The sequence below is a fragment of the Haliotis rufescens genome, unplaced genomic scaffold (assembly GCF_023055435.1).
Source record: "Haliotis rufescens isolate VD_foot unplaced genomic scaffold, xgHalRufe1.0.p SCAF_7, whole genome shotgun sequence".
Classification (NCBI taxonomy): Eukaryota; Metazoa; Mollusca; class Gastropoda; order Lepetellida; family Haliotidae; genus Haliotis; species Haliotis rufescens.
This window is the reverse complement of record NW_025964361.1, coordinates 1,874,159-1,900,306: the sequence shown is the minus strand read 5'-3', so window position 1 is coordinate 1,900,306 and position 26,148 is coordinate 1,874,159. Positions and strand designations below refer to the sequence as shown.

At 42.5% G+C, this 26,148-nt stretch overlaps 2 protein-coding genes across 18 annotated transcripts in view; one reads left to right on the top strand and one right to left on the bottom strand.

The window, feature by feature from the left end:
• Positions 1 to 8,199, top strand: part of LOC124139628 (histidine--tRNA ligase, cytoplasmic-like) — a 43,960-nt gene extending 35,761 nt beyond the window's left edge. For all 4 annotated transcript variants that reach the window (XM_048388350.1, XM_048388351.1, XM_048388349.1 and 1 more), the window contains 5 exons: positions 875 to 947; positions 1,714 to 1,892; positions 3,090 to 3,206; positions 4,786 to 4,932; positions 5,847 to 8,199. In XM_048388350.1, the coding sequence (XP_048244307.1) occupies positions 875 to 947; positions 1,714 to 1,892; positions 3,090 to 3,206; positions 4,786 to 4,932; positions 5,847 to 5,915 (585 nt within the window). In that variant the 3' untranslated portion in view covers positions 5,916 to 8,199. The remainder of the gene's footprint in view (positions 1 to 874; positions 948 to 1,713; positions 1,893 to 3,089; positions 3,207 to 4,785; positions 4,933 to 5,846) is intronic.
• A 1,205-nt stretch (positions 8,200 to 9,404) lies between these two features.
• Positions 9,405 to 26,148, bottom strand: part of LOC124139629 (E3 ubiquitin-protein ligase MYCBP2-like) — a 121,540-nt gene continuing 104,796 nt past the window's right edge. For all 14 annotated transcript variants that reach the window (XM_048387783.1, XM_048387791.1, XM_048387789.1 and 11 more), the window contains 16 exons: positions 25,449 to 25,555; positions 24,410 to 24,560; positions 23,855 to 24,008; positions 23,320 to 23,452; positions 22,486 to 22,573; positions 21,135 to 21,254; positions 20,453 to 20,560; positions 19,234 to 19,362; positions 18,806 to 18,932; positions 18,069 to 18,181; positions 17,066 to 17,257; positions 15,567 to 15,674; positions 14,688 to 14,897; positions 13,737 to 13,847; positions 12,072 to 12,237; positions 9,405 to 11,100 (listed from right to left, as the gene is read on the bottom strand). In XM_048387783.1, the coding sequence (XP_048243740.1) occupies positions 10,985 to 11,100; positions 12,072 to 12,237; positions 13,737 to 13,847; positions 14,688 to 14,897; positions 15,567 to 15,674; positions 17,066 to 17,257; positions 18,069 to 18,181; positions 18,806 to 18,932; positions 19,234 to 19,362; positions 20,453 to 20,560; positions 21,135 to 21,254; positions 22,486 to 22,573; positions 23,320 to 23,452; positions 23,855 to 24,008; positions 24,410 to 24,560; positions 25,449 to 25,555 (2,133 nt within the window). In that variant the 3' untranslated portion in view covers positions 9,405 to 10,984. The remainder of the gene's footprint in view (positions 11,101 to 12,071; positions 12,238 to 13,736; positions 13,848 to 14,687; positions 14,898 to 15,566; positions 15,675 to 17,065; positions 17,258 to 18,068; positions 18,182 to 18,805; positions 18,933 to 19,233; positions 19,363 to 20,452; positions 20,561 to 21,134; positions 21,255 to 22,485; positions 22,574 to 23,319; positions 23,453 to 23,854; positions 24,009 to 24,409; positions 24,561 to 25,448; positions 25,556 to 26,148) is intronic.

Sequence of the window (26,148 nt, the reverse complement as noted above, 5' to 3'; positions counted from 1 at the left end):
CCGAAGACCCGGGTTCGATTCCCGACATGGGTACAATGTGTGAAGCCCATTTCTGGTGTTCCCCGCCGTGATATTGCTGGAATATTGCTAAAAGCGGCGTAAAATCATACTCACTCACTCACTCACTCACTCACTCACTCACTCTATTAGTGTGTGTTGCCAAGCCTGAAACTAGCAGAGGGTACATCAGCTCCCCCCCGGGACCGGTGAACACTCACTCACTCACTCACTCACTCACTCACTCACTCACTCACTCACTCACTCACTCACTCACTCACTCACTCACTCACTCACTCACTCACTCACTCACTCACTCACTCACTCACTCACTCACTCACTCACTCACTCACTCACTCACTCACTCACTCACTCACTCACTCACTCACTCACTCACTCACTCACTCACTCACTCACTCACTCACTCACTCACTCACTCACTCACTCACTCACTCACTCACTCACTCACTCACTCACTCACTCACTCACTCACTCACTCACTCACTCACTCACTCACTCACTCACTCACTCACTCACTCACTCACTCACTCACTCACTCACTCACTCACTCACTCACTCACTCACTCACTCACTCACTCACTCACTCACTCACTCACTCACTCACTCACTCACTCACTCACTCACTCACTCACTCACTCACTCACTCTATGTGTTGCCAAGCCTGATACTAGTAGAGGGTACATCAGCTCCCCCCGGGACCGGTGAACAACTTAGATTGTTGACTGCAGCATAAAACAATACTCAATCAGGATATTTAAATTCGCTGTGAAATGACTGATGGACAGATGCATTCCCTGCATTTTGCTTGTTTCGAATAATGGACGTGATTGATATGTGGTCATTCTTGGGATTGTAGGTTCAGTTTGACCTGTCGTTGGCCCGAGGCTTGGACTACTACACAGGGGTCATCTACGAGGGAGTCCTCAAAGGTCAGTGGCTGTGGATGCGGAGGAGGGACTGGTCATTTATTAAAGAGATTGGGGAGGTCGGGTAGCCTCGTGGTTTAAGCATTTGCTCGTCAGCCGAAGACCCGGGTTCGATTTCCAACATGGGTAAAATGTGTAAAGCCCATTTCTGGGGTCCCCTGTCGTGATATTGCTGGAATATTGCTAAAAGCGGCGTAAAACCGTACTCACTCACTCACTATTAAAGAGATTATTCCTCCATGAAACTGAAAACACAAAAAATGTATGTCCTTTCTGTCAAATACTTTTTCTGAATTTTCTTTTTCTTTTTAATGACTCTCCCCAATGATCATTCATTATTTTAACCATTTAAGTGTATCTGTCAATTCATTTCATGACCATTGAAAAATTTTGCATTTTTGTCATAGACCCTGTTTTGGGAGCCCTCCCCATTTTCTTGTTGCTGCAACGGCAACATGTAGAGATGTTACATATGTTAAATCTCTCCTCACACACCATAATGATCATTTATAGGCAGCTGTCACATAGCTGGAATATTGCTGAGAGCCATGTTAAGTAAGAAACAATCAAAGCCTTGATGGAAGACCCGATTAGAGTCCTTGAAAATGACATACCATGACGGTTTGAGGCAGAAGAGTTTGCTTGTTGATAGGAGCTGACATCTTCCTGAGGCAAGGGAGTTAACTGACTATGAAAGTCCAGTTTCCACCCTGTCTTAGTATAGATGTAGCTTGTGCAGTGGATCTCCATGTTGTTGTGTGACTTGCAGGTCACACCCACAAGCCCGGAGCACAAGGGGAGGAGAACCCGGGGGTGGGGAGCGTGGCTGGAGGGGGGCGCTATGACGGCCTCGTGGGCATGTTTGACCCCAAGGGCAAGATGGTGCCGTGTGTTGGTGTGAGCATCGGCATTGAGAGACTCTTCTCTATAATGGAGGCCAAGGCACTGGTGAGTACAGCTGTCTGTAGCTTGGTCTTACAGATACCGTATTCGACGTAATAAGCTCTAATAAGCGCCCACGGCGATATTTGCTAAGATATTGGCTAGTGAACAATCCCAATTAGCACTCCTACCGATTCATCAATGTACACAAGACTTATTTATTCACGCATAATACGCACTCGTGTGTTGTATGCATTCTTAATTATGGGCAGTTAAATTCTGGAAAAATGTATCTGTCGCATATAAACATTTCAGTGTGCCAGCATAAACCACGAAATTGATCTTTCAACTCTCTTTTTTCCACCAAAATAATATTCTAATAAGAGCCCCCTATTTCTAATTTTGAGAGCATCTTGGGCGCTTATTACGTCGAATAAGGTAGTTCAATTATTTCTAAGACTATAACATTCCTTGGTTCTCAGGGCCCCCTTCCACTAATCGGTCTAATCACTCCAACTGTCGTGAGCCTTTGTTAAAGTATTGGAGTTACGGTCGTCTTAGCGCTAAGATTACTTTGTGGAACTGGTCCCTGATCCCTTCTCTCATGAAAGAAAACTGTTTCATTGTAACATTGAGACATGCTGAGTAGCAGACTTTGTCAGACATACAATAAGTAGTTTGTGTCATCATTTCAAGCATTCTGGTTAAGAGCATAGTTTCATGTTTTTTAGTCAAAGGGAACTATGATAATTTTGTGTCTGAATTTTTACAATTGAAAAAGATTTAACGTTTAGTCCAAAGCTGGGCAAATACCGTATTCGACGTAAAAAGCGCCCAGGGCGCTCTCAAAATTAGAAATAGGGGGCTCTTATTAGAATGTTATTTTGGTGGAAAAAACAGAGTTGAAAGATAAATTTCGTGGTGTATGTTGACAGCCTGAAATGTTTAGACACAACAGATATATTTTTAGTGCGTATTATACGCGAATAAATAAGTCTTGTGTACATTGATCAATGGGAAGGGGTGCTAATTGGGATTGTTCACTAGCCAATATCTTTGCAAATGTCCCCGTGGGCGCTTATTAGAGCGGGGCGCTTATTACGTCGAATACGGTACTAGGTGATTAATATTGGCTGTGTTTAGTCCAAGTTGCTCTCTGGTAATCATCTTGCACAGTTCATTGACAGGTGAGAGTGAGAATTGAAGTAGCTGTGCTGTATCATATGTAGTGTGTTGATGATGTTGAGGGTGATGTTTGTGTAGGCCTCGGAGCAGAAGATCCGGACGACTGAGACCGAGGTGTTTGTGATATCAGCACAGAAGAACCTGCTGGAGGAGAGGCTGAAGCTGTGCCAGGAACTGTGGTCTGCCGACATCAAGGTAACTCGACACAACACCTGGAGGTCAAGCGTTAGACTGAGGGTGCATATATTGGGGCAGAGGTCGGTTGTATCTGTAGGCTTTCCTTGTTGGCAATCAGGGGCATGTAGGCCCCCAGTTCCACTGCATGGCCATAGATGATTAAGATGCGGATCATGTGGTCACAAGGCTGCTGAGTGTGGATGGATAGCATTAGAGGACAAACTCTTTCTGTGTGTTTGACTTTTCTCCCACATCTGAGAAAATATGAGCAGTTAAAGGGCAAGTTCACACGGAAATGAACCTAATTTTCTTGTACTTTTTCCACAATAAAAGTGTTAACCTAGAAGTGTCATAGACAAAAATATAAAAATATCACAATTAATTAACATATGTTTTGCATTAAAACGATTTATATTTTTCACATTTACCAAGTGTTCTATTTCCATAACAAAAACACCATGGCTTATGCCCCTTGCAATATGACGTCATTGGTGCCAATTGATAAACATTATGACGTCATCATGCTTTGTTAGAGCCGCTTCACGTGGTGTAGGTATAGGTGTGTGATTCTAGCGTCTCAGATGCCAGCCAGCATAGTGTAATGCTGAGTCACCACTGCGCCGGAGTGTGTCGTAGGCCATGTTGTTTTACCGCAAACTGGTACTTGATATCTTTTGCGTTCAGAATAGACAGGGACCCAGTTGAACTGGCACCAAATACGTCATAATCTAAGGGGGATAACTCAGGCCTGTTTAGCTCGAAAAACGAAGGCCTCATAACGGCATATCATTTTCACACAATTGTGAGCTTCCTACTTTCACTGTGAAAAAAATGAGTGTATATTTTCAAACACAGATACTAACTAATTCTAAAATTGCGTTTTGTTTAGAAAAAGTAAGAAAGTGATTTTTGCGTGTACACTTCCCCTTTAACACAAACTCTCTCTCTCACTCACTCACTCACTCACTCACTCACTCACTCACAAGCTGTTGTGTGTCACGGTGGTCTATGGGTTGTTGTCAGACTTTCGACCACTGGTTTAGGTATTCTATGGATAGTTAATATGGGGACCATGATAGCTCTACAGTAACATGGCTGACATAGTCGTACAGTGCTCATACACCAAGCTGCTGTGCCTCACAGTGCTTCAGTGATGGTTGTCAGACTATTGACCACTGGTTTATGGCGACCATGATAGCTGTACAGTAACATGGCTGACATAGTCGTACAATATGCTCTTGTGTGTCGTGGCGCTTCAGTCGTGATCGTCACGTTATCGACCACCGATTTATTGTTCCAGGGATGGTTATTATGACTACTGTGACCAAAATACACATACCCATATAACTTGCATAGACAGATCCAGAGAGGGGTCCAGGGGGTCCGGAACCCCCCTCCCTTGGGAAAACCAAATGTAGCATGTTGTAGGTAAGAAGTTTGACTAAGATGGGATTTTGATATTTTGGACCCCTCTCTTTTAAAAATACTTGATCCACCCTTGACATGATCCTTGAAATGCTCAACCAAAAAGTACACCAATCACTGTTTGCGAAGCCTATCATTTTGTCTGTACTGAAATGTAATGTTTGTGTGTTAGACGGAGAGCTCGTACAAGAAGAACCCGAAGGCCTTAGACCAGTTCCAGTACTGTGAGACCAACAACATCCCTCTAGCCATCATCATCGGGCAGTCAGAGATCGAGGCTGGCATCATCAAACTCAGGGTCGTGGCAACCAGGAAAGAGGTCAGTATGCTGCTATTTAACTTTAAACTATATACATTTCCAAATCTCGTTTGCCTGTGGGGGCATGGTGGCTCAGTTGTCTGAGGTTGCATCCCTTGGTCATACCAGAAACCTATGATCGTGAGTTCGAATCCCAGTTCACTCCGATTATGTTTCTAGGTTTGTCAGCTCTATACCATTGCTTGTGGGTTGCTCAAAGCTGTGTTAACTTACTCACTCACACACTGGAATGAATGTCCCTTTGTTCTTAGGCCATCTTTACTTTTCTATTTATTTCTCATCTCCAACCTCAGCCTGCAAGAGAGCGGGCAGATGTAAAAAAAAGAAACAAATAAATAACTATTTGATACACTTATTCTGTAAATTGTTTTATGAAATTTTGAAGGTTAAAACACTTGATAATAGTCTTTAACTTAATTTATGACAGTGATCTAGTCGCTTTGCTTCAGAAACAAATCTTTCATAAATATGGCAGATGAATTTTAAAGATGAAGCTGACCTGGGTTTTTAACTAGTGTGCAATGGTAGGAGTACTTTGTTTTTATCACATTGGGGCATAAATTTCCACAGCGCCGGGAAAATTTGAGATCAGAAAACTTTGTATTATTTCACATCGGAATGAAAATTAAGGGCGTGCAGGAGATGGGAAACACAGTAAAATATATGGAAAGCCTTACTGGGGAGAGTTGGTCATGGGTTCTGTTTCCGGAGATCTCATGGTTGTGTGACCAGTACGAGTCTTGGAATATCAAGCAGCATTACACCTAGCTCATTCAATGTGTGACCTGGTGGAGGTTGTCAACATATTTGTGAAATGTTGCTCATGCCATCACCCACTGGTTTGTCTGTTTGGGACTGTAATCTTGTTACGTGTGATAAACAACAGTCACTCACAACCTGTATGTTGTTTTCAGAGGGATGTACCACGAGGAAGCATGGCCGAGGAAATCCAGAAAGAACTGAAGGAAATCAACTCCAGTTGAAGGCTAGGCTCACTCTATCAATATAAGATGTAAAATTGTTTAGGATGTAAAGTCTACCACATCTCGTGATAAGCTTGTCATGAAAGCTTTGATTATGCATATTCTTACAATCTCTTTGTTAAGGACTGTGAAAGGCATCGATATTGATTAATTGATATACGAGACATTTGTTTCTATGTTTCGTGATGACGATGTTCATCTATCACATATGAAGAGAACCATGTGATCGGCTTCACGTTGTGTATAAATATCACGTTCAATGTGAAATTTGTGAAAATGTTGGACTACTATTTATTTCATCTTTGTGTATGTACCTTAAAAGTCTGACCCGACAACAAAATTTAACTTGTCTACCGTATTCACCGTATTAAGCACCCTGCTCCAATAGGTGTCCCCAGCCAACTTATAGACCATTCTGAAAGTTACCTTCATAAGCCCTCTATTTAAAGTCCGAAAATGTACTTGCCCATCCATATTTTCCTCAGTCCATTTGGCTCCAAATGAAAACGATGAATTGCAAAGTAACTCAAAATCTGGAATAGTCTATTAAATGTCCATACGGTACACGGCCATGAATACCCTGTACCCAACAATATCTGCTGTTTGTTAAAAATATTTCCCATAACTGGAAAAACTTGTGTGTGTGTGTCGACATTTTGAACGGTAGGAGGAACGAACGTGCCACACAGTGGTATTGGGAATGACAGCATAAGAGGGGTCATCTCAAGATCATTGTATTTGCAATCTGACTCGCTCATGTCCCAGCCCTCATTGTCAGAACTGCTTGTGTCACTGCTGATGGTCAGAACTCTATGTGGGTCTGTTGCTTCCTTTAAGGTGTTTAGATGTCGGGGCCTTGCTGTCTTGGTCCTGCATACTGTGATATGGTGCATTGTCCACGATAATAAGGGACTTGGCAGGCAAAGAGGGACCAATATATTTTTCACCCTCTCCAGAAATACCTTGCCGTTTATTTCTGTGAGGAAGTCTCTGTTGGCCTTGGCTCAAAAGATGAGGTCACAGCCAGCATGGAGAATGAGAAAGTCTTTCACCTTTTCCCATTGGTAACTTTCTCCCAGACTCCGTACTATCCCCAATGGGTACCCAATGACTGCTGGCTGTGTGAGAGGTATTTACCCACGTCTCCATCTAGGAAAACACTCTTATATCCTTCTTCACGTTTTTGCTTGATTCGAAGATAATGATTTCGGAGACGAAGGATGTCAGATCGTTCACATGACACAGCCCTATTTTCCCCACTTATCTTTCTGTATCTTATCCAAATGTATGCAAAGTTGCCATAGCTTGTATTTTGTAAGAATTAAATCATGTTCAGTTTCAAGGTATTTCTTCACGAGTCTTAGTGACATGTACTTATTTTCTGAATGCAGTTAAACAATTGCACATCTGGCTTGAATTTTCTTCAAACTGTCTAATTTATCAACCCTACATGGTTTTGATATGTTCCCCACCTGCTTCACCAGATTCCTCGAGTCCCGTTGACGGACAACATTTTCTAGCTTGTTAGGAGAGATACCAAGAGCTTTAGAAGCTCATTTCAAGTATTTATAATGGCATAAAATGGTTTTCCTCTTTCTGCTGCACATTGAAAGAAGTCATTCACCTTAAAAATCAACTGTTTCACATCCGCTGAGTAGCGCATCTTGTCAGTCAACAATGACGTATACTATGTAGCATGTGCTGTGCATGTCTGCACTGTTCTTCCTACCATTGTGCCCCCTCCATTCAAGATGTCAACTTGTACACATAACACCATGATAGTTTCTTAAACAACCTTTTTCTAGTGGTGGAAATAAAATAACAGCAGATATTGTTGGGTACAGGGTATTCATTGCGGAGTACCATATTGATATTAATAGACTATTCCCGTTTTTGAGTTATTCTGCTATTCATTGTTCTCACTTAGAGCCAAACGGACTGTTTTTGTAGTGTGTATTTTCAGAAATGGAATATTACTGTGTAGTAACTATTATCAAGAATGTTTCATTGATGTTTGAACGGAGTTGATGCCTTCCGCTCAATCTCTGACAACAAATTTAACTTTGTGTGTATGGTGTCAAGAAGCACCCTCTTTGTCAATTCTCTAGGCCCCCAGGGCACTCATTATGGCGAGTACGGTATGAAAAATTACCTAGTCATAGCTGGTTACAATTAAATCATGTTTTTTGCTAGACTAACAAAAATAACATTGAGATGATGCACCTTGAAAGCCATATGGTTTTGCATAAATGATCATGTAAAATAAACTGACCTATGAACACAACTCGTGTATTTCCTTTTGTCTGACCACCTGGTAGAATGAGACTTACATGTGCCACTTGCAGGGTGTGCTGTGGTTTACAAGCATGGTCTTGGCAAGGAATAAAAAACTTAAAACATCAGGCTAAGTGGCACATAATAATTTATAATAACTTTTTAAGATTAATGTGGCCGATCATGAAAAAGTTTCATGATGACAATCCCCTGTGAGGATGCCGAGTTGGATTTGTTCCCCACTATGTTGGAAGTAAGAGGCGACTTAATGGATTGAGAAGTCAGGCTTGGTGACTTGGTTGATTGTGTGTCCATTGCTCACAATATCCATCACTGGATTGTTTGGTCCAGACTATTTACAGGATGACTTCGCTTGAGTCAAGGTTGTTTATTCATTTATATATTTGATAACAAGACATGTACGTGCGCACACAGCAGCACTCTCAACACCAAGGGAGTGTTGCAAACAGCTAATTGCTTGCAAGAGCGAGCAAGAACTTCGAACCGTTGCAGATGAACCTGATGACGATTATTTGCTTACTCCAAGTGATTCATGGCTTGTGCCCCAGACCCAGACTAATGTCTAACCGTCATTCCCACAGCAACCCACATCCCTTACATCAAATATGTTATAAAATAGAACATTACTGACCAGTCATAAATTACCCTGGCGACATTGAAAGTGATTACTCGCAGGGAGCCGCAATCTTGAATGAAATCTTGCTCTCCTGAGATCTTGTTATATGTTTATGACCTAACTTTTAACACTTAACATATATGAAGTTATGACGATAGATATGTTTAACCAAAATGCAGACAAAATATTTTTGGCAGTGAATGCAAAACACTGAATCTGAGAAAAACTCATTTTTTTCTGAAAATAATCGGCATCGTTGTTTCAATCCCTCCTCCATAGTTTGTCTTGTACCGTGGCATTATTGGCTCATTGCACCAAAGGTCCATTTTTAATTCCCACATGGGTACAATGTGTGAAGCTGATTTCTGGTCTCCTGTGATATTGCTGGTCTAACTATTCCTTGCTATTTCTTGTCCATCCGGGGTCGTCAGGGTAGCCAAGTGGTTAAAGCGTTCGCTCGTCACGCCGAAGACCAACATGGGTACAATGTGCGAAGTCTATTTCTGGTGTCCAAAACCATACTCACTCACTTACTCTTGTCCATCCTTCTTTTACTCAAGAAACAACAAACATTCTCAAACATTATATTCTTTATTGAAAAGATAATTGGTAGGATGAGACATCCCTGTATCACAGCATTTGAGGTTTCAGATACTTACATGACAGACAAAAAAACATGACATTTCCCTATTGTAGCATTGGTAGGCGACGTCCATGAAACCCTCGCAAACTGTCCGAACACCAGTCACGTACATACACAGACGCACACAACTCACGACACTGGAGCAACAGACACGTCAACGACTGTCTACACAGACACTTAACTACACCATCATATCTATGTACAATTGACACACCTACTCTCGTCTGAACAAACCATTTGTGTTTGTTCATAGACTTGAACCAGGCATGCTAAAACAATGGAATATTAAAATGGACCGTTTAAGCTTGGATACAACATATGAGAGTGTAAAAATATCTAACAGCAAATTTAAATTCCTCATTATGCAAAATTTGCAGTTTTGGTTTCTAAGAGGAACACGTACAGACAGCGACAGCGACCAAAGGACGATATATTTTGAAAAAGTAGCAAAGCATGGTATAGCAACTTTGAGCACTCAGCGATGCAACTACTGACATAAAGTCAACTGCTGACTCAGCATTGTTTCTGAGGCAGCATCACCTCTGGATGCTGCAGGGGTAATTAGCACTGTTCAAACAGTTTCTAGAACTGTCTACAAGTGTACATGAGCTACATTTGATTTTTAATTTTAATCTTTCAATCAGAATGAGTTGGGTTTAACGCCGTTTTTAACAGTATTCCAGTTCTATCACGGCGTGTCAGCTTCATGTGGGAGGAAAGCCCGAAGTGATGCAGGTCTGACGTTTACCACTTTGGTGAAACCCATGAGCATGGGTATGGTGCTGACAAACCTAGAAACATAATCAGAGTGAACTGGGATTCAAACCCACAATCAAAGGTTTCTGGGCACAGGGAAGTCTTCATGGACTCTGCCACCTGCCCCCAGCACTTCGAAACAGTTTCTATAACTGTCTTCAAGTATACATGAGATAAATTTGATATTTCATTCATCTTTCAATCAGAACCAATCATAGTTACTGTTGACTGTCTATGATGGCATTACATCACTGATGTCCACATACACTGGCACATCTTTGAATATTATCTGGGATATAACATGATCGTGGAACTAACAGGTATTAATCATCCTGATAGCCTTCAAATGATAAAAATCTGCAATGACCGACCAACAATGATGATAAAGGTTTCTCAGTCTCAAATATGGATTGCACTTTTGGTAATTATCCTTGTGGGCATGGACACCTTGCCCTTTGGCTGCAGCAAGCAGTTGGTACACTCCAGCACAAAGTCATTTCAACATTGTGGCATACCGATCTGGGACTACACGCCTCCTCTGTGAGCATGGTTTTTGGATGATGACAAACAGTGACAGCTTTGATATGTACAGCAATAAAAACAAATTTTAAAGTTAAGAATGTGTGATTTTTTGCCACGTCTAGAGTGCAAGTGAATTTAAACACACATCTGGTGCATTGCACGTCACGTCTCAGCTAGAGTGTATGTGTATTATGACATACGACTCGTCTAAGTATGTGCAATACAATGTCACTTTACCTAGAATGTATGTGCATTTCGACACACACCACATCCAAGAGCAAATTCCTCGCCAGTCGGAGGATGTTGTACGTGAAGAGGGCACTCGTCTCCCTCTATCTGCTTGCCACGGGGACCTGACAAAACACAGCAGGCATAAGTCACAGATAATCATCTAAGCTGCAATTTATGGTAAACTACGTTTATAGTGAACACGCTTATAGTGAACTGATCGATATGACAAACTTATTTTTCAGTCCTGGCCATTTGTTGTATATATGCTGTATATATGCTTATAATGAACTACGGTTATTACAAACTAAAATTAGAGGTCCCTTTGAGTTCGTTATAGCTGTAGTTTACTGTTTATATACAAAGAACATGTTTGTCCACAATAAATTAACTCATAGTGTTTCATCCAATTTTGTCTTAAATGTGCATGATGTGAGCTAGTGTTATTATTTTATTCTATATGTTTTCCTAAACAAACTGTTCAAGGAATCTGTGTAAATAAGTACTTTAGGGGGTTCTATATTTCGCCAACAGTAAAATTTGTTTTGAAGATTAAAATGCTGAAATGAAACTCTGTCTTGAACAATTTTTTAAAACTGGAAAACTTTGGTGTCAAACACAAGGTATATAAAAGACAGAACCCGTGAGACCAAACCTTTTTTTCGTTTCCAACCACCAACCCCATATAATCTCAAATCATCTTAAAAAGTCCTGTTGAAAGACTTTTATTTTATTTTTATTTCCACTTAGTTTTCAATAATATACTGTTCCACTTTTCATAAGAATATTTTAATCTTTCAACAAAGCACAAAACGCATTCAGATATGTGAGTGAGTGAGTGAGTATGGTTTTAAGCCGCTTTTAGCAATATTCCAGCAATATCACGGTGGCGGACACCAGAAATGGGCTTCACACATTGTACCCATGTCGGGAATCGAACCCGGGTCTTGGCGTGACAAGCGAACGCTTTAACCACTAGGCTACCCGCCTGCCCCGATTCTGATATGTCAAGTGAAACATTAAATATAACGACAACTGATTATCCCAATCTAAAATTGAGTAGTATATAATCCCAAAGCCCTTCCCCTGACATTACCTGCAGGACAGTTGGGCAGATCTGTCTTTGGGATGTTTGTCACCCTCTGGAAGTCGTCATGACACGCGTTACAGAAGTGGGTTGTCCCGAAACAGAAGAAGACGGCCACAGAACAGCAATAGCGACATTTGTACTCCAGAAAATCTGTTCCATGCTTTGGACACATCTGAAAACAGAAATTGATATGATATCTACCTCAATGAAGTCTTGCCACAAATATAGTGAGTGAGTGAGTATGGTTTTACACCGCTTTTAGCAATATTCCAGCAATATCACGGCGGGGGACACCAGAAATGGGCTTCACACATTGTACCCATGTCGGGAATCGAACCCGGGTCTTCAGCGTGACGAGCGAACGCTTTAACCACTAGGCTACCCGACCGCCCCGCCACAAATATAAAGCTTGCATCTTTTAACACTGGCCCCAAGCCCCTGTCACAGTAACTGTCAAGCTGGCTGGTAGATGTAGGTGATGATAGTTCCTATGTATTTAAAAGAATAAGAATTGCTAAAATTGCACGGGTGGCTGGGCTAATAATTTCAAAATATTCACAACAGTTTAATAGTTACTTTCTTCCTTGATATAGATATTTCTAATAAACTTTGGTTTGTTTCAGTTAAGCAATACAATTGGGCATTATTAGTTATGGTGTCTTACTAAGCCATCTACAGTGTCAACTGAGCCCAATATTTTTCTGCTAACCTAAAATGACACCGTAGACGACAACTTAAGACACCATTACAAATTTATTATGCCCAAAAGTTTACATTATTTGGTATCCATAATCGCACTAATCTTATAAGCTTATTACGCTGACGTTAAGGGTCAAAGGGAGACTACTCTTCAAACCTTAGAGGACAAACCTTGTTGACAATTTTAACTATAATCTTTATTAATAAAGTCACGGACATGGTTTAAAAAAGATAAATGTCTTTGCACATCACAATTAACTATAAAAAAAATACAAAACAGTGTGGAATAATGAATTTGGAGGTGGGTGGGAATATGTGAGGTTGGTGTTGGAGAATCCAAGATGTCTTCTACTGATGGTATACAGCTCATATTAGGTCAGTAACAACCATCTTGGATTTTTACTGACGGTATACGGGCTTATGTGGGGTCAGTAGTTCTGCTCTCTGATTGGTCAATCTCACAATCTCTCATATCATGGTTAGAAATGAATTTTTATTTTCACTAGTCAGCAAAACTTGTCTGCTACAGAGTTGCCATATGCCTAATAGTAAAAGTGGTTGTCCACAATACAATGTCACAAGTCCTCCTGCATGTACTAGTCTTGGACTAGCAGAACTGTTAATTTTGTTTATAACCTTCCTCTGAGTGAGTGGATAAGACTAAACAATGCTTGCAGGAATATTCCAGCCATATTGACAACAGTATTCACACCATACACAGCGTAAACAAACAGCAGAAACTGTCAGTGCACAATACCATGGTTCATGGATAGAGCATCTGCCCATAGAGCAGAAGGTTGGTGGTTGGATTCCTGGCCACGTTATACCAAAATGCATTAAAAGATGCTACTCGACTGGTACTCAGCATTATGGGGATAAAACAAGGAATGGTCGGCTTGGAGTCTGTATGCAAGTAAAACAATCTTGAACGCAAAGTTAAATCCCATTTCTTCTCGTCACTGATGAACCTACCTGAGCTCGGGACACATCTGAGCAGCCTCCACACACCAGCTCCCGGGGGTCATAGTCGTCCCCACCACCACCAGCCTGCTCGTCACATCTCGCCTCACCCCCATAATAGGCCTAAGAAACAAAAGTGCACAAAATTATACAAACTGCATTTGGAGTGTCAAAATTTTACAAACAAGATACATGTACTCAAATTTAACACTTTAACATTTAGCAATGATCCATGTAATTGGGATATTATGACTTGCAACAACCAAGTCAGCGAGCCTGACCACCCGATCCCATTAGTTGCCTCTTATGACAAGCGGTTGCTGAAGACCTATTCTCGCCCGGATGTTCACAGGTACATCAGAGTTGTGACAAGAACACCTGGACTTTCAGTTGGAATTCCGAACACTGCATCAGTCCTTGAAAGAAGTGAGTGAGTACTGTTTAATGCCGCTTTTAGCAACACTCCAGCAATATCATGGAGAGGGCACCAGAAATGGGCTTCACACATAATATTGTACCCATGTCCGGAATCGAACTCAGATCTTCAGCGTGACAAGCAAACGCTTTAACCTCTAGGATACCCGACCGCCCCTCCTTGAAGGAAGACCCCCAGCAAGTGCAAAGGACAGGATCTGACAGTTCTTGGCCAATATGCAATGCAAATGTGATGTTCAGAGAATTACAACAGCAGTCTAAAATCACCTTTAACGTGACAGTTTAGACATGTTAAAGACACATAAGTCTTTGAAGGTAGGCCATCAGCAACTGCAAAGATCCATATCTGACAATTCTCAACTAATACAAAATGCCAATGTGACTTTCAGACAGTTACAAAGAGTTGACTCAAATCACCTTTGACATGGCACATTAACAATTTCAAAAGAAGACCACTCATCCTTGTAAGCGCCCAGGAAGAACCCATCAAGATGTAAACCACAATTACTGTCTGCTCTTGATTCTCACCTTCTTGCACTTGAAGCAGACATAGTAAGCATATCTGTCCATGGCAAATCCAGCAGGGTCCCCAAAGAAGCGAGCACCGCGAGTGGTGATGACCTCGGCCTTGTGCAGGCCCTCGTACTCCAGCCTCATGAGGGCTTTCCGTCGCACATCCTCAAACAGCTCCCTGATGGGGTCCAGCAGGCCCTTCAGCACTGGGTGCTCGATGTTGTTCTGTAATAATAATAATAATAATAATAATTCTCAGCTCCTTTGGGAGTATACAAAATACATCATCACCCAGTATTTGGTTTGGTTTGTTGTTTAACGCCACACTCAGCAATATTCTAGCTATATGACGGCGGTCTGTAAATAATCGAGTCTGGACCAGACAATCCAGTGATTGATATCATGAGCATCGATCCACGCAATTGGGATCGATAACATGCATCAACCAAGTCAGCGAGCCTGACCACCCGATCCCGTTAGTCGCCTTTTACGACAAGCATAGTCGCCTTTTACGGCAAGCATGGGTTGCTGAAGACCTATTCTACTCCGGATCTTCACGGGTCTCATCACCCAGTAAATAATGGAGGACTTCATGAGGATATAAAGATACATTTACGAGAACAAAGGGTGAGGTGCACCCTCTAAAAGTGGGCAATGCATATACTAAATCCTACCAATGTAAATACTGCCAGTTACCTGCTGGTTAACATCAAGGGTTATTCTCTTTGGTAAAAGATATAATTCCATGTGTATATGATTGACTTTATAAGATACCATGTCATTAGGGGGCAAATCTTTTCTTCATTCCAACAAATGCATTTGTCTTTATAGTCATGACCCTCCCCTCAAGTCTATTGTCTTCGATTACCAATCATCCTGCTCCTGGGTACTCACTTTGCAGATAGGGCAGAGGGAGAAGCCGAACGTGATGCGAGGTCCAATCCAGCGTTTCTCCAGGATCTTCTTGCCACAGTGCATGTGGAAGACATGCCCACACTTGAGCTGCAACAACACACACAATCACATGAACAGAAGACAACAATGTGAGATGATTTTTGGTTTGGTTTGGTTTGTTGTTTGACGCCGCACTCAGCAATATTCAAGCTATATGACGGCGGTCTGTAAATAACCGAGTCTGGACCAGACAATCCAGTGATTTACATCATGAACAATGATCCACGCAATTGGGATCGATGACATGCATCAACCAGGTCAGCGAGCCTGACTACCCGATCCCGTTAGTCGCCTTTTATGGCAAGCATGGGTTGCTGAAGACCTATTCTATCCCAGATCTTCACGGGTCCAATGTGAGATTATCGCAGGATCAGATGTGACTAATGAAGTCTGGACCACACAGACCAGCAGTTTCTATGATGAGCAACGATCCCCATCGTCAATACTCAATGGCTTTGTGGTGGCTACATTCCTCCATTATGGAGTTTTGTCGATCTTTGGGTACGGTGATAAACAATCAGCCATGTCATCCATTGTAAACACCTGATCAAAGTTACAGTTTTAGGCCCTACTGAGTGAGTGAGAAAGTTGGGTTTAACACTGCTTTGAACAGTATTCAGTTATATCACTGTGTGTCAGCTTGATGTAGGAGGAAGGACCAGGTCTTAGGCATTTACTTCTTGGTTAAACTCATGTGCACAGGTATGTATGGTGCTGACAAATTTAGAAACATAATCAGGTCAAATCTGGGATTCGAATCCATGATCATGTTTCTGACATTCCTAAGGGAAGCAACTCTGAACAGCAAAATACGGCAAGCTCCTCACAGCCATAGCCCGTTCGCGGAGCTCTCTATACTTTCGTTGCCACCAGTCAAAACTCCCCACTGTGAATAGGTGGCAACAACCATGCTTGGAGTTAAACTCGCAACCGAATGACCGTTATGTTTACAAACAAGTGACGACTGTCGTGACGCCGAATACACTTTCTTCATTTGTCAATTTGAATTTCTGTTTCATTAAAACTATAGTGTTGTTGATATAGTAAGAATGTAAGGGAGAAGTTGGTTGATTTTCCGTTAGTCTGCAATCTCAAACCAATGTGATTATTAAAACAACAAAGTAAATTCATCTGGAAAACATGGTCAGTCATAAACTTTTTCAAAATAAAATATGATGGCATTCCCAAAGACATAAACAAAAGTATAAACGTTACTACATTTGGGGTTAGAGGGGAAATTTCAAGATTCTTGTAATGGCTGCACCCACACTGGTGGCAGCGATGTTACCGAGAGTGTAACGAAGATGTCACGCGCTGGGAAGAAGCTTGCAAAATACGGCTCTAAGACCAGGGCACCTGTGCCCCCAGAGCTCTACAGGTCACTAGCAAATGTCTGATGTGTGATGAGCACTGCTGCAGGCTACACTGTATGCACGTACCAGGATAGCTGGAGAGGCTGACAGAGCCTCAGTGAAGCAGATCATGCACATGTCATCGGAGTCCTGCTTGAGTGGGGGTTGGTTGGCAGACTGACACCCACGGAGACACGGCAGACACGGTTCCTCGTTCTTGATGCCACAGCAGGGGTGGCCGCAGGACAGCACTTGGGTGCAGGCATTGCGGGCGTGTTCCTGCAGGGGAGAAGTCAGTATTGTCAAACACAGTCAAACACAGTCAAACATGGAGTCTGGAGTCACATTCAGCATCTCATAGGTACTTCACGCATTGTGGTGCTTCTACATAATTAATATCTGATTATGATATTGTACTTCAAATTCCACTAATTCCATGTACTGGTATTAATTACAGCAAGTTATTTTACGTTCCCATCAGATCCCTTCTGCACTATGGTCTAATACCAGCAGTATTATGGACAACATTTTGACAATCAACAAGACCTTATGAAGATTTACGGGATCCAATCTCATTTAACAAAGAGTCAATCAGAGTGCAGCACTCATCAGTGGTAGAAATTGGCACTAGTCCTATAGTCCTTGCCAAACTGCCCAATAGGTAAGGTATCATAAGGACTAGTAGAAATTTGCCCTTTTTAAGGATCTTGCTATATGTTATCATTTTAAGGACTAGTGGACAAAAACTGTTTGTTTCTAACGCTGATTAGTCTCATCCCATTCATTTCACAATAATGAGGCTTCACCATATTTGCTGGTTGATTTTTGTTTAGCACTGCACTCTGAAATATTCTACCCATACAACTTGTAAATAATCAAGTCAGAACCAGAAAAACAGTGATTGATATTATGAGCACCATCCCAAGTCAGGCTACGATGATGCTATCATCCAAATCACCAAGCCTGACCACCAAATCCATTCTGTCATCTCATACAACAAGCATAGGTTGCTGGGACCTATTCTAAACCAGGATCTCCAATTGCTAAAGGGATGCTCGGACAGATGTAATGCCAGCAGCATCTGACTCACCTGGCAGTCGGGGTCGGAGCACACGTTGCCTATAGCCAGCATCCCTGTGTTGCTGGTAGTGCCACAGAACCGGCAGGTCCCGGGGCCTACTGTCGCAGTGTTGGACACCTTGCCTGGAATGTGACAAAGGCAGTGTATTTTATCTGAACACTTTCTAAATGGCATTGTGTTCATAACGTTACATTGTTTCTGTTGAGATTCTGTAGGCCCCCATTGCATTGTGTTTGGACAGTGATCAGTCATCAGGAAGTTGCTATATTTAGATGCTAGTGTTGTGTGTAGACTTCCAGTCCGGTATACCGCGGATGGTGATTGTATGTTATAGAAACATCTGGAATGTTCTAGTACCACTAGACTGGTGAGGGCACTGTATAGACATTTCCAGTAGCTTGTTTGGCTGTATATATAATGGGACAAGAGCGTGTTAAGTATCTCTCACGAATTTTCATCGCTTCGGAACCATCTGAATAACAACATAATGTAATGCCACCTGGCAATTAGCCAGAGTCTAATGCAGACCCTGAAACACAAATATTCAACATCCTTAGCAAGTCTATGAAATAGTTTGACAAGTCCAGATTTCTCCAGACTTTCAGAAATTCTTTGGGCTTTTCACTATTATACTATAAACAACAATCTAGCACTCATAATGTACACAGTTACATTCCAGAGACTAAATCTCAATCTGACTTTAAACCACAACACATTGCTCCACATGCAAAAAGACAATTAGTTACCTTCTCTAAACTCCACCATGGCCTTGAGTGTTTTTGAGTCCGCTAGCGCCATCACCCAGAAGAGTTTAGTCCGACCACATCCTTCATGGAGGTCCACCTTGATAGCTTCTTCCTCCTCTTTGAACACCTGTCAGAATATTTCTTTATTACACACCAGCACTCCAACATGTTGACACATATTGTAAACATATTGCAAACATTCCAAGCTAGTTTTCATAATCTGACCTCTAGTGACCTTGACCTTTTATGAAGGTCACTTAAAAGTCTAGGCTGCTGTAAAATCATGTATACTAAATTCCATATCAAATTCCAATGATTAATACTCAAGTTCTTGTGAACACAATCTTTTGTAATGAATTTTCATTTTCTGATATGTTAAACTGTTTGTTACAAGGGTAGAAAAGCGGCTGAGTTGTGCCGGCACCAACCTGTCTCTGATGTGTTCGAGTCCTGTGATGGAGATGGAGGTAGCGGTCACAGTCAGCACACAAATTCCCGCACTCACTACACAGGATGATGGCTGGAGTCACCCCATCGTCATGGTTATCACAGGTCGGCTGAAAAACACAACACACGGTGACATGAGACATGAGACATGAATCATGAAGCTGAATGAGACATGTTGCAAGAGACATTGTTCATGAGACTTCGTTCGTTTGTTGATTAACGCCGCACTCAGCAATATTCCAGCTATATGTCGGCAGTCTGTTAATAATCAAGTCTGGACCAGACAATCCAGTGACTGACATCATGAGCATCGATGTCTATTGTGATAGGATGACATGCATCAACCAAGTCAGCGAGCTTGACCACCCGATCCTGTTAGTCACCTCTTATGACAAGCATAGTCGCCTTCTATAACAAGAATGGGTTGCTGAAGACCTAGTCTCACCCAGATCTTCACGGGGAAGCTCGGTCCATGTGACTGAATGAGACAATATCTTAGCATCCCCTGAACTGATGCAACACTACACTTTATACCCAACACAATGCAGACACACGATGTTGATGCATGCTGCTGATACTTGGCTGAGTGCACGAGGAATGACGTAATACATTGTGCACCACGGCATGCAGTTATCATATACACGGCGGAACAAGCCGATTAAACTCAGAATGTTTTACAAATTGCAGCGCCATCTGGTGTTCTTTATTGTCAATGTCCTTTCGTGCTCACTGACGTTCTTTATCAAAAACGTCCTTTCGTGCTCACTGACGTTTTTTATTGAAAACATCCTTTCATGCTCACTGACGTTCTTTCGAACACATTGTTCTTTCTTTTCTTATGACGTCTTTTCGTAACATTTGTCTATTTATATTGCGTACTTTTGACATTTATTTCAACTTTGTATGTTTAACCCTCGTCTGTTTGTTTTGTATTTTGACCTTTAGTAGTAACATTTAGTTCTTTATTCGTAATATTTGACCTTAATTGCGTACTTTTGTCCTTTTTTTCAACTTTGTATTTTTTGACCGAATGGCTGCCCATAGTTATGGACTTGCAATACAACAAACACAAGACAAGACATGAACAAAAAGAGCCCAATGACCCTGTAATACATCAATATCTGATTTGTCATATGCTGCTGCCCCCATACATGTAGTATCATATAGTCCAGTCATCAGTGGACAAGACATACTCCTTACCCTGGGCTGTCCATGCTGACCGTCTGGACTGGCCACCCACTCTCCGGACGACAGCCGATCCACGTGGTCCGGGTCCAACACACACAGCGAGGACACCGCCAACCACAGCTGCAACACACAACACAGGGTCACAAACACGCCCACACAGGTGGGGCTAGAGCTGTAATGATGACAAACATCACTGTTCCCAAGACAGCGCTAGATCTGTTGCCCTACAACTGTTAGATGCTGTCACGGGCAAGACACAAAGTTCAGCCCTGTTCTATTCTATTCTGGTATCTATGTGTTCCTAAATAAGTGCATATACATTTTACATAAATACCTTTCTGGCCATTCAGATTTTAATAATCAATGCAACAAACATACTGCTCCTAAAACATATGTGGAACGGCAAACATCATGCTTCTCGGAATTTACAGATTATTAGAATATTAGACAAAGAAGGAAGCCATTCAGCCGACCAAGTGTTCAAAGTTAAACAAATTTTCTATCCTTGAAGTAATGTATGGTCGTATTCATAAATTAACTGATCATTGTTGAATACTTTGTTAAAGTTTAATGTATAAGTGTTTTTACAAAGAAGACACCAAGAATGGGCTTCATGTGGGGAATCAAACTCAGGGTTCAGGTAGCCGACCCTACTGCTGCCCCAACTGATGAATTACACGGAGTGTCTACTCACTGTTGGTGTTTTCACACAGGTTTCTGGTGCTCGGTGGGGTTCATCCAATTTGGTCAAATTCAAAATGGCCTCAGCAATGGCTGCCTTTGTCACTGCAGCCCATGTCTCAGATAACTTCCCCTGCAGATGAGTAGACCGAACAGGTTCAGTGTGAGAGTGTAGTGTGACTGTGAGATTGCAGTGTGACTGTGTGAGAGTGTAGTGTGACTGTGTGAGAGTGTAGTGTGACTGTGTGAGATTGTAGTGTAACTGTGTGAGAGTGTAGTGTGACTGTGTGAGAGTGTAGTGTGACTGTGTGAGGGTGTAGTGTGACTGTGTGAGAGTGTAGTGTGACTGTGTGAGAGTGTAGTGTGACTGTGTGAGGGTGTAGTGTGACTGTGTGAGGGTGTAGTGTGACTGTGTGAGAGTGTAGTGTGACTGTGTGAGGGTGTAGTGTGACTGTGTGAGAGTGTAGTGTGACTGTGTGAGAGTGTAGTGTGACTGTGTGAGAGTGTAGTGTGACTGTGTGAGGGTGTAGTGTGACTGTGTGAGAGTGTAGTGTGACTGTGTGAGAGTGTAGTGTGACTGTGTGAGAGTGTAGTGTGACTGTGTGAGAGTGTAGTGTGACTGTGTGAGAGTGTAGTGTGACTGTGTGAGGGTGTAGTGTGACTGTGTGAGAGTGTAGTGTGACTGTGTGAGAGTGTAGTGTGACTGTGTGAGAGTGTAGTGTGACTGTGTGAGAGTGTAGTGTGACTGTGTGAGAGTGTAGTGTGACTGTGTGAGAGTGTAGTGTGACTGTGTGAGAGTGTAGTGTGACTGTGTGAGAGTGTAGTGTGACTGTGAGAGTGTAGTGTGACTGTGTGAGAGTGTAGTGTGACTGTGTGAGATTGTAGTGTAACTGTGTGAGATTGTAGTGTAACTGTGTGAGAGTGTAGTGTGACTGTGTGAGATTGTAGTGTGACTGTGTGAGTGTAGTGCGACTGTGTGATTCTAGTATGACTGTGTGAGATTGTAGTGTGACTATGTGATTCTAGTGTGACTGTGTGAGAGTGTAGTGTGACTGTGTGAGATTATAGTGTGGCTGTGTGAGTGTAGTGTGACTGTGAGATTCTAGTGTGAGAGCGTCGTGTGACTGTGTGAGAGTGTAGTGTGACTGTGTGAGAGTAGTGTGACTGTGTGAGAGTAGTATGACTGTGTGAGAGCATAGTCTGACTGTGAGAGTGTAGTGTGACTGTGAGATTCTAGTGTGAGAGTGTAATGTGAGATTCTAGTGTGACTGTGTGAGTGTAGTTTGAGAGTGTAGTGTGATTGTGAGAGTGTAGTGTGACTGTGTGAGATTCTAGTGTGAGAGTGTAGTGTGAGACTGACTTACCGCTGCCATGTCCTGTATGAGGGAAATGATAGTGCCAGCCAGAGCTGAAGAGATCAGTCCTCTCATCCACCACCGAGGACCATGCGGCCTGAACAAAAAGATACACGACAATAATGCAAGCCAGGCTTTGAATTTCCTTGTATGCCAATGACATGGTTAAGATCATACTGAATGTGATTTCATCCCATGAGATACCAAGATGACATAGGGATTATGATTTTAACTTACAGAAGCTGAAATATTACCAATATTCAAGTTACATCATGGCAGGGGACACCAGAAGTGGGTTTCACACATTGTACCCATGTGGGGAATTCAAACCTGGGTCTTCGTCATGAAGAGCAAATGCTTTAACCATTAGGCTAGCCCCCCCATCCCATATGTCACCAGTCTGACACAATTATGTTGGTTGGTTGGTTTCTTGTTTAACGCCTCACTCAGCAATATTCCAGCTGTAAATAATCGAGTCTGGACCAGACAATCCAGTGATTAATATCATGAGCATCGATCCACGCAATTGGGATCGATGACATGCATCAACCAAGTCAGCGAGCCTGACCACCCGATCCCATTAGTCGCCTCTTACGACAAGCATAGTCGCCTTTTACGGCAAGCATGGGTTGCTGAAGACCTACTCTACCACGGAATCTTTATGGGGTCGACACAATTATGTACTGGCCATGGCACACATCTGAAGTTGTTGTTATATTAATGGGTCATCTTCATCCCCTAAACATTATGACTACAGGATAACAAAGTAAGACTTTATTCGACACTAGAGACATACATTATATCATTTTATCTACTATGAGAATATAATAACTGGCCACCTACTCTATAGATGGTTGATCGTGAAGACTTTCCGACAGTGTGCGAGTGGTGACGCCTTTGTGTGGTCCGCTACTCTTCACCTTGGTCTGGACGTCCAGCGCCTTGCTGATACAAGCGAGGAACACATCCAGGATACCTGTGAATTTCAACATCAAATTATTGTTACCCCAATTAAGGATTGGTTGGTTGGTCTGTTGTTTAATGCCGCACTCAGCAATATTCCAGCTATATGACGGCGGTCTGTAAATAATCGAGTCTGGACCAGACAATCCAGTGATTAATATCATGAGCATCGATCCACGCAATTGGGATCGATGACATGCATCAACCAAGTCAGCAAGCCTGACCACCCGATCCAATTAGTCGCTTTTTACGACAAGCATAGTCACCTTTTACGGCAAGCATGGGTTGCTGAAGACCTATTCTACCCCGGAATCTTCACAGGTCCCCAATTAAGGAACAGTTCCACCTGCAGTTCCATACTTCATGCCTGAGTATTGAAATATTCAAACTATGCCCCCCAAGCTGCCTGGCTAACCTGGGGTGTCTGGGTTGAAGTTGGCGTCTCCCTCCTCACGGGTGGCCACCGACACGATGCTGTAGTCGACTGGAGGGAGGGCAGGGATGGACAAGATCTTAGCCAGGATCTGGGGTTTCACCTCCGGCAATACTCGGCGCATCACCGAGGTAACCTGGAAGTGCAAAGTAAATGGTAAAAAATAGTCTTGGTTCTGTGATATCAGTAAATCGCAAGTGACAGCATTGCCTTCACATTCTGACACCAAGATTGCACATTTGTGTACAGACTTTTCACACCAAAACTGACTGACTGGTTTAACACTGCTTTGAACAGTATTCCAGTTACATCCCGGTGTGTCAACTTGACAAAAGTCCAATTACCACAATTCTTAGACATTTACCACTTTGGTTAAACCCATGAGCATAGGTATGGTGTTGACAAACCTAGAAACATGTTTGGGGCAAACCGGGATTCCAACCAATATGTTTCTGACTTAGGGATGCAACTCTGCACAGTTAACTGTGGAGCCTGGACCTGTGCCCCCAAGCATGAGGCTGATGAGGGAGGCGTTACCTGTCTCTGTATCCTGGGTGTGGCTGTGTGAAGGAGGCCAAACAGGTCCTGTATCAGGCCATACTGCTGGGCCAGATAGATCCGCCCCACATTCGACCCGCTCAGCGCTAGCACCATCGACAACAGCTCAAAGCAGTACACATCAGACGACCTGCAAGTAGTTAATACACTTTACAGTAGGAACATTGCATCTCATTGCATGAAATCTCTTCAAGGAATTATTTTGTTAACCAGCACTTTCCATACATATTCTTCAGTATTATGACTTTTTTAACATCTATTAACAGGAGACAGGTTTGATTCCATGCTTTAATGATGGTTGGTTGGCAATTGGGAGCATCATTTGTAATTTTTTTTTTGTAAGCAACCATAAATATAGGTCAAGGTCATATCTTCCATGGTTTTGAAGGACCACCTCTGTGGTGTAGTGGACAGAGCGTCTGCCCGGAGGATGGAAGGTCGGTGGTTCGTGTATGGTGCCGACAAACCAAAGAACATAATCAGGGCCAATCTGGGATTTTGATCCATGATCATAGGATCCTGGCAAGCCAAAGGGACACAACTATGCACAAAAAATTGCAGCAACTTTTATGACCATGACCCGTCCATCCTCTCCCAAGGCTAACACTGTAGTGGTAGGTGAGGTGAAATGGTGAAATGGGGTTTAACGTCGCGTCCAAGATTATTGCACTTATACAGCGACGTGCATGTACGTGTGTGTGTTTGTGTGGCTGCTTGTACTAGTCCAGACTGATGCCGATTTATAGTGCTAGCTCATTGAGATACCATGCCGCAGTTTAACATGAATACCCCACTCAGACACAGTATACTGACTCCGAGCCGACCAGTCCTTGTTTTAGCCCCTTAATGCCGAGCGCCAGACAGGGTAACAACAAGTACCATCTTTTAACGTCTTTTGGTATGACGCGGCCCGGGATCGAACCCCGGACCTTCCGCTCTCCTGTAGTGGTAGGAGACTTACCTGGCCCCTTGTTTACCCTACAGACCTACATGTATTGTGTAAGCCTAGACGTCGTACCTGTCGATATCCAGGACCTCCCGAGTGACGTGTGTGAGAGACCCCTCCCACTCCTCCCGGATACGAGCAGCCTCCTTCCTGATTCCCTGAACGATGTGGGAACACACCTGGGAGAAAAACATTCACACACAAGGTAACCAGTGTTTGAAATAATTTTAAAACCCAACAAGACAACCGGGCAGGTGACCCGCAAAGTGTTGCCTGCCCATCTACAAAGCTACCTGCCCGCATTAAGACATCATAAATATTGCAAAATCACACACAAAAATAAAAGACAAATCCTGATTCAGTTAAATAATCCAAACAATTACCAGAGAATCTACAAGGAGTTATGATTAAACTGAATACGTAAGTAATCTAATGATTATCTGCCAGATAGTCGGAAGGAAAATTTCATGCAGCCTGACAGAAAAGTTACCACCCACGGGCTGGGGGGCAGGAAGTTATTTCAGACACTGCAGGTACCCGCTTTTGTTGTAATCACATAGTAAAATAACAAATTAAACGTAGGTACACACAGAATAGACTTCACTCTTTGTACCCTAGTGTTAACCCAAGCTTTAAAGCGCTGGCTAGTCCACTGATCCGAGAAACTAGAGGCTTACAAACTGACATCAAGGGGTTAGGTGCTATCTTACAACTTTGAAAAGTATTTCAGTTTTATCACAGTAGCTGACAGACAAAGAAGCACAAATGTGAC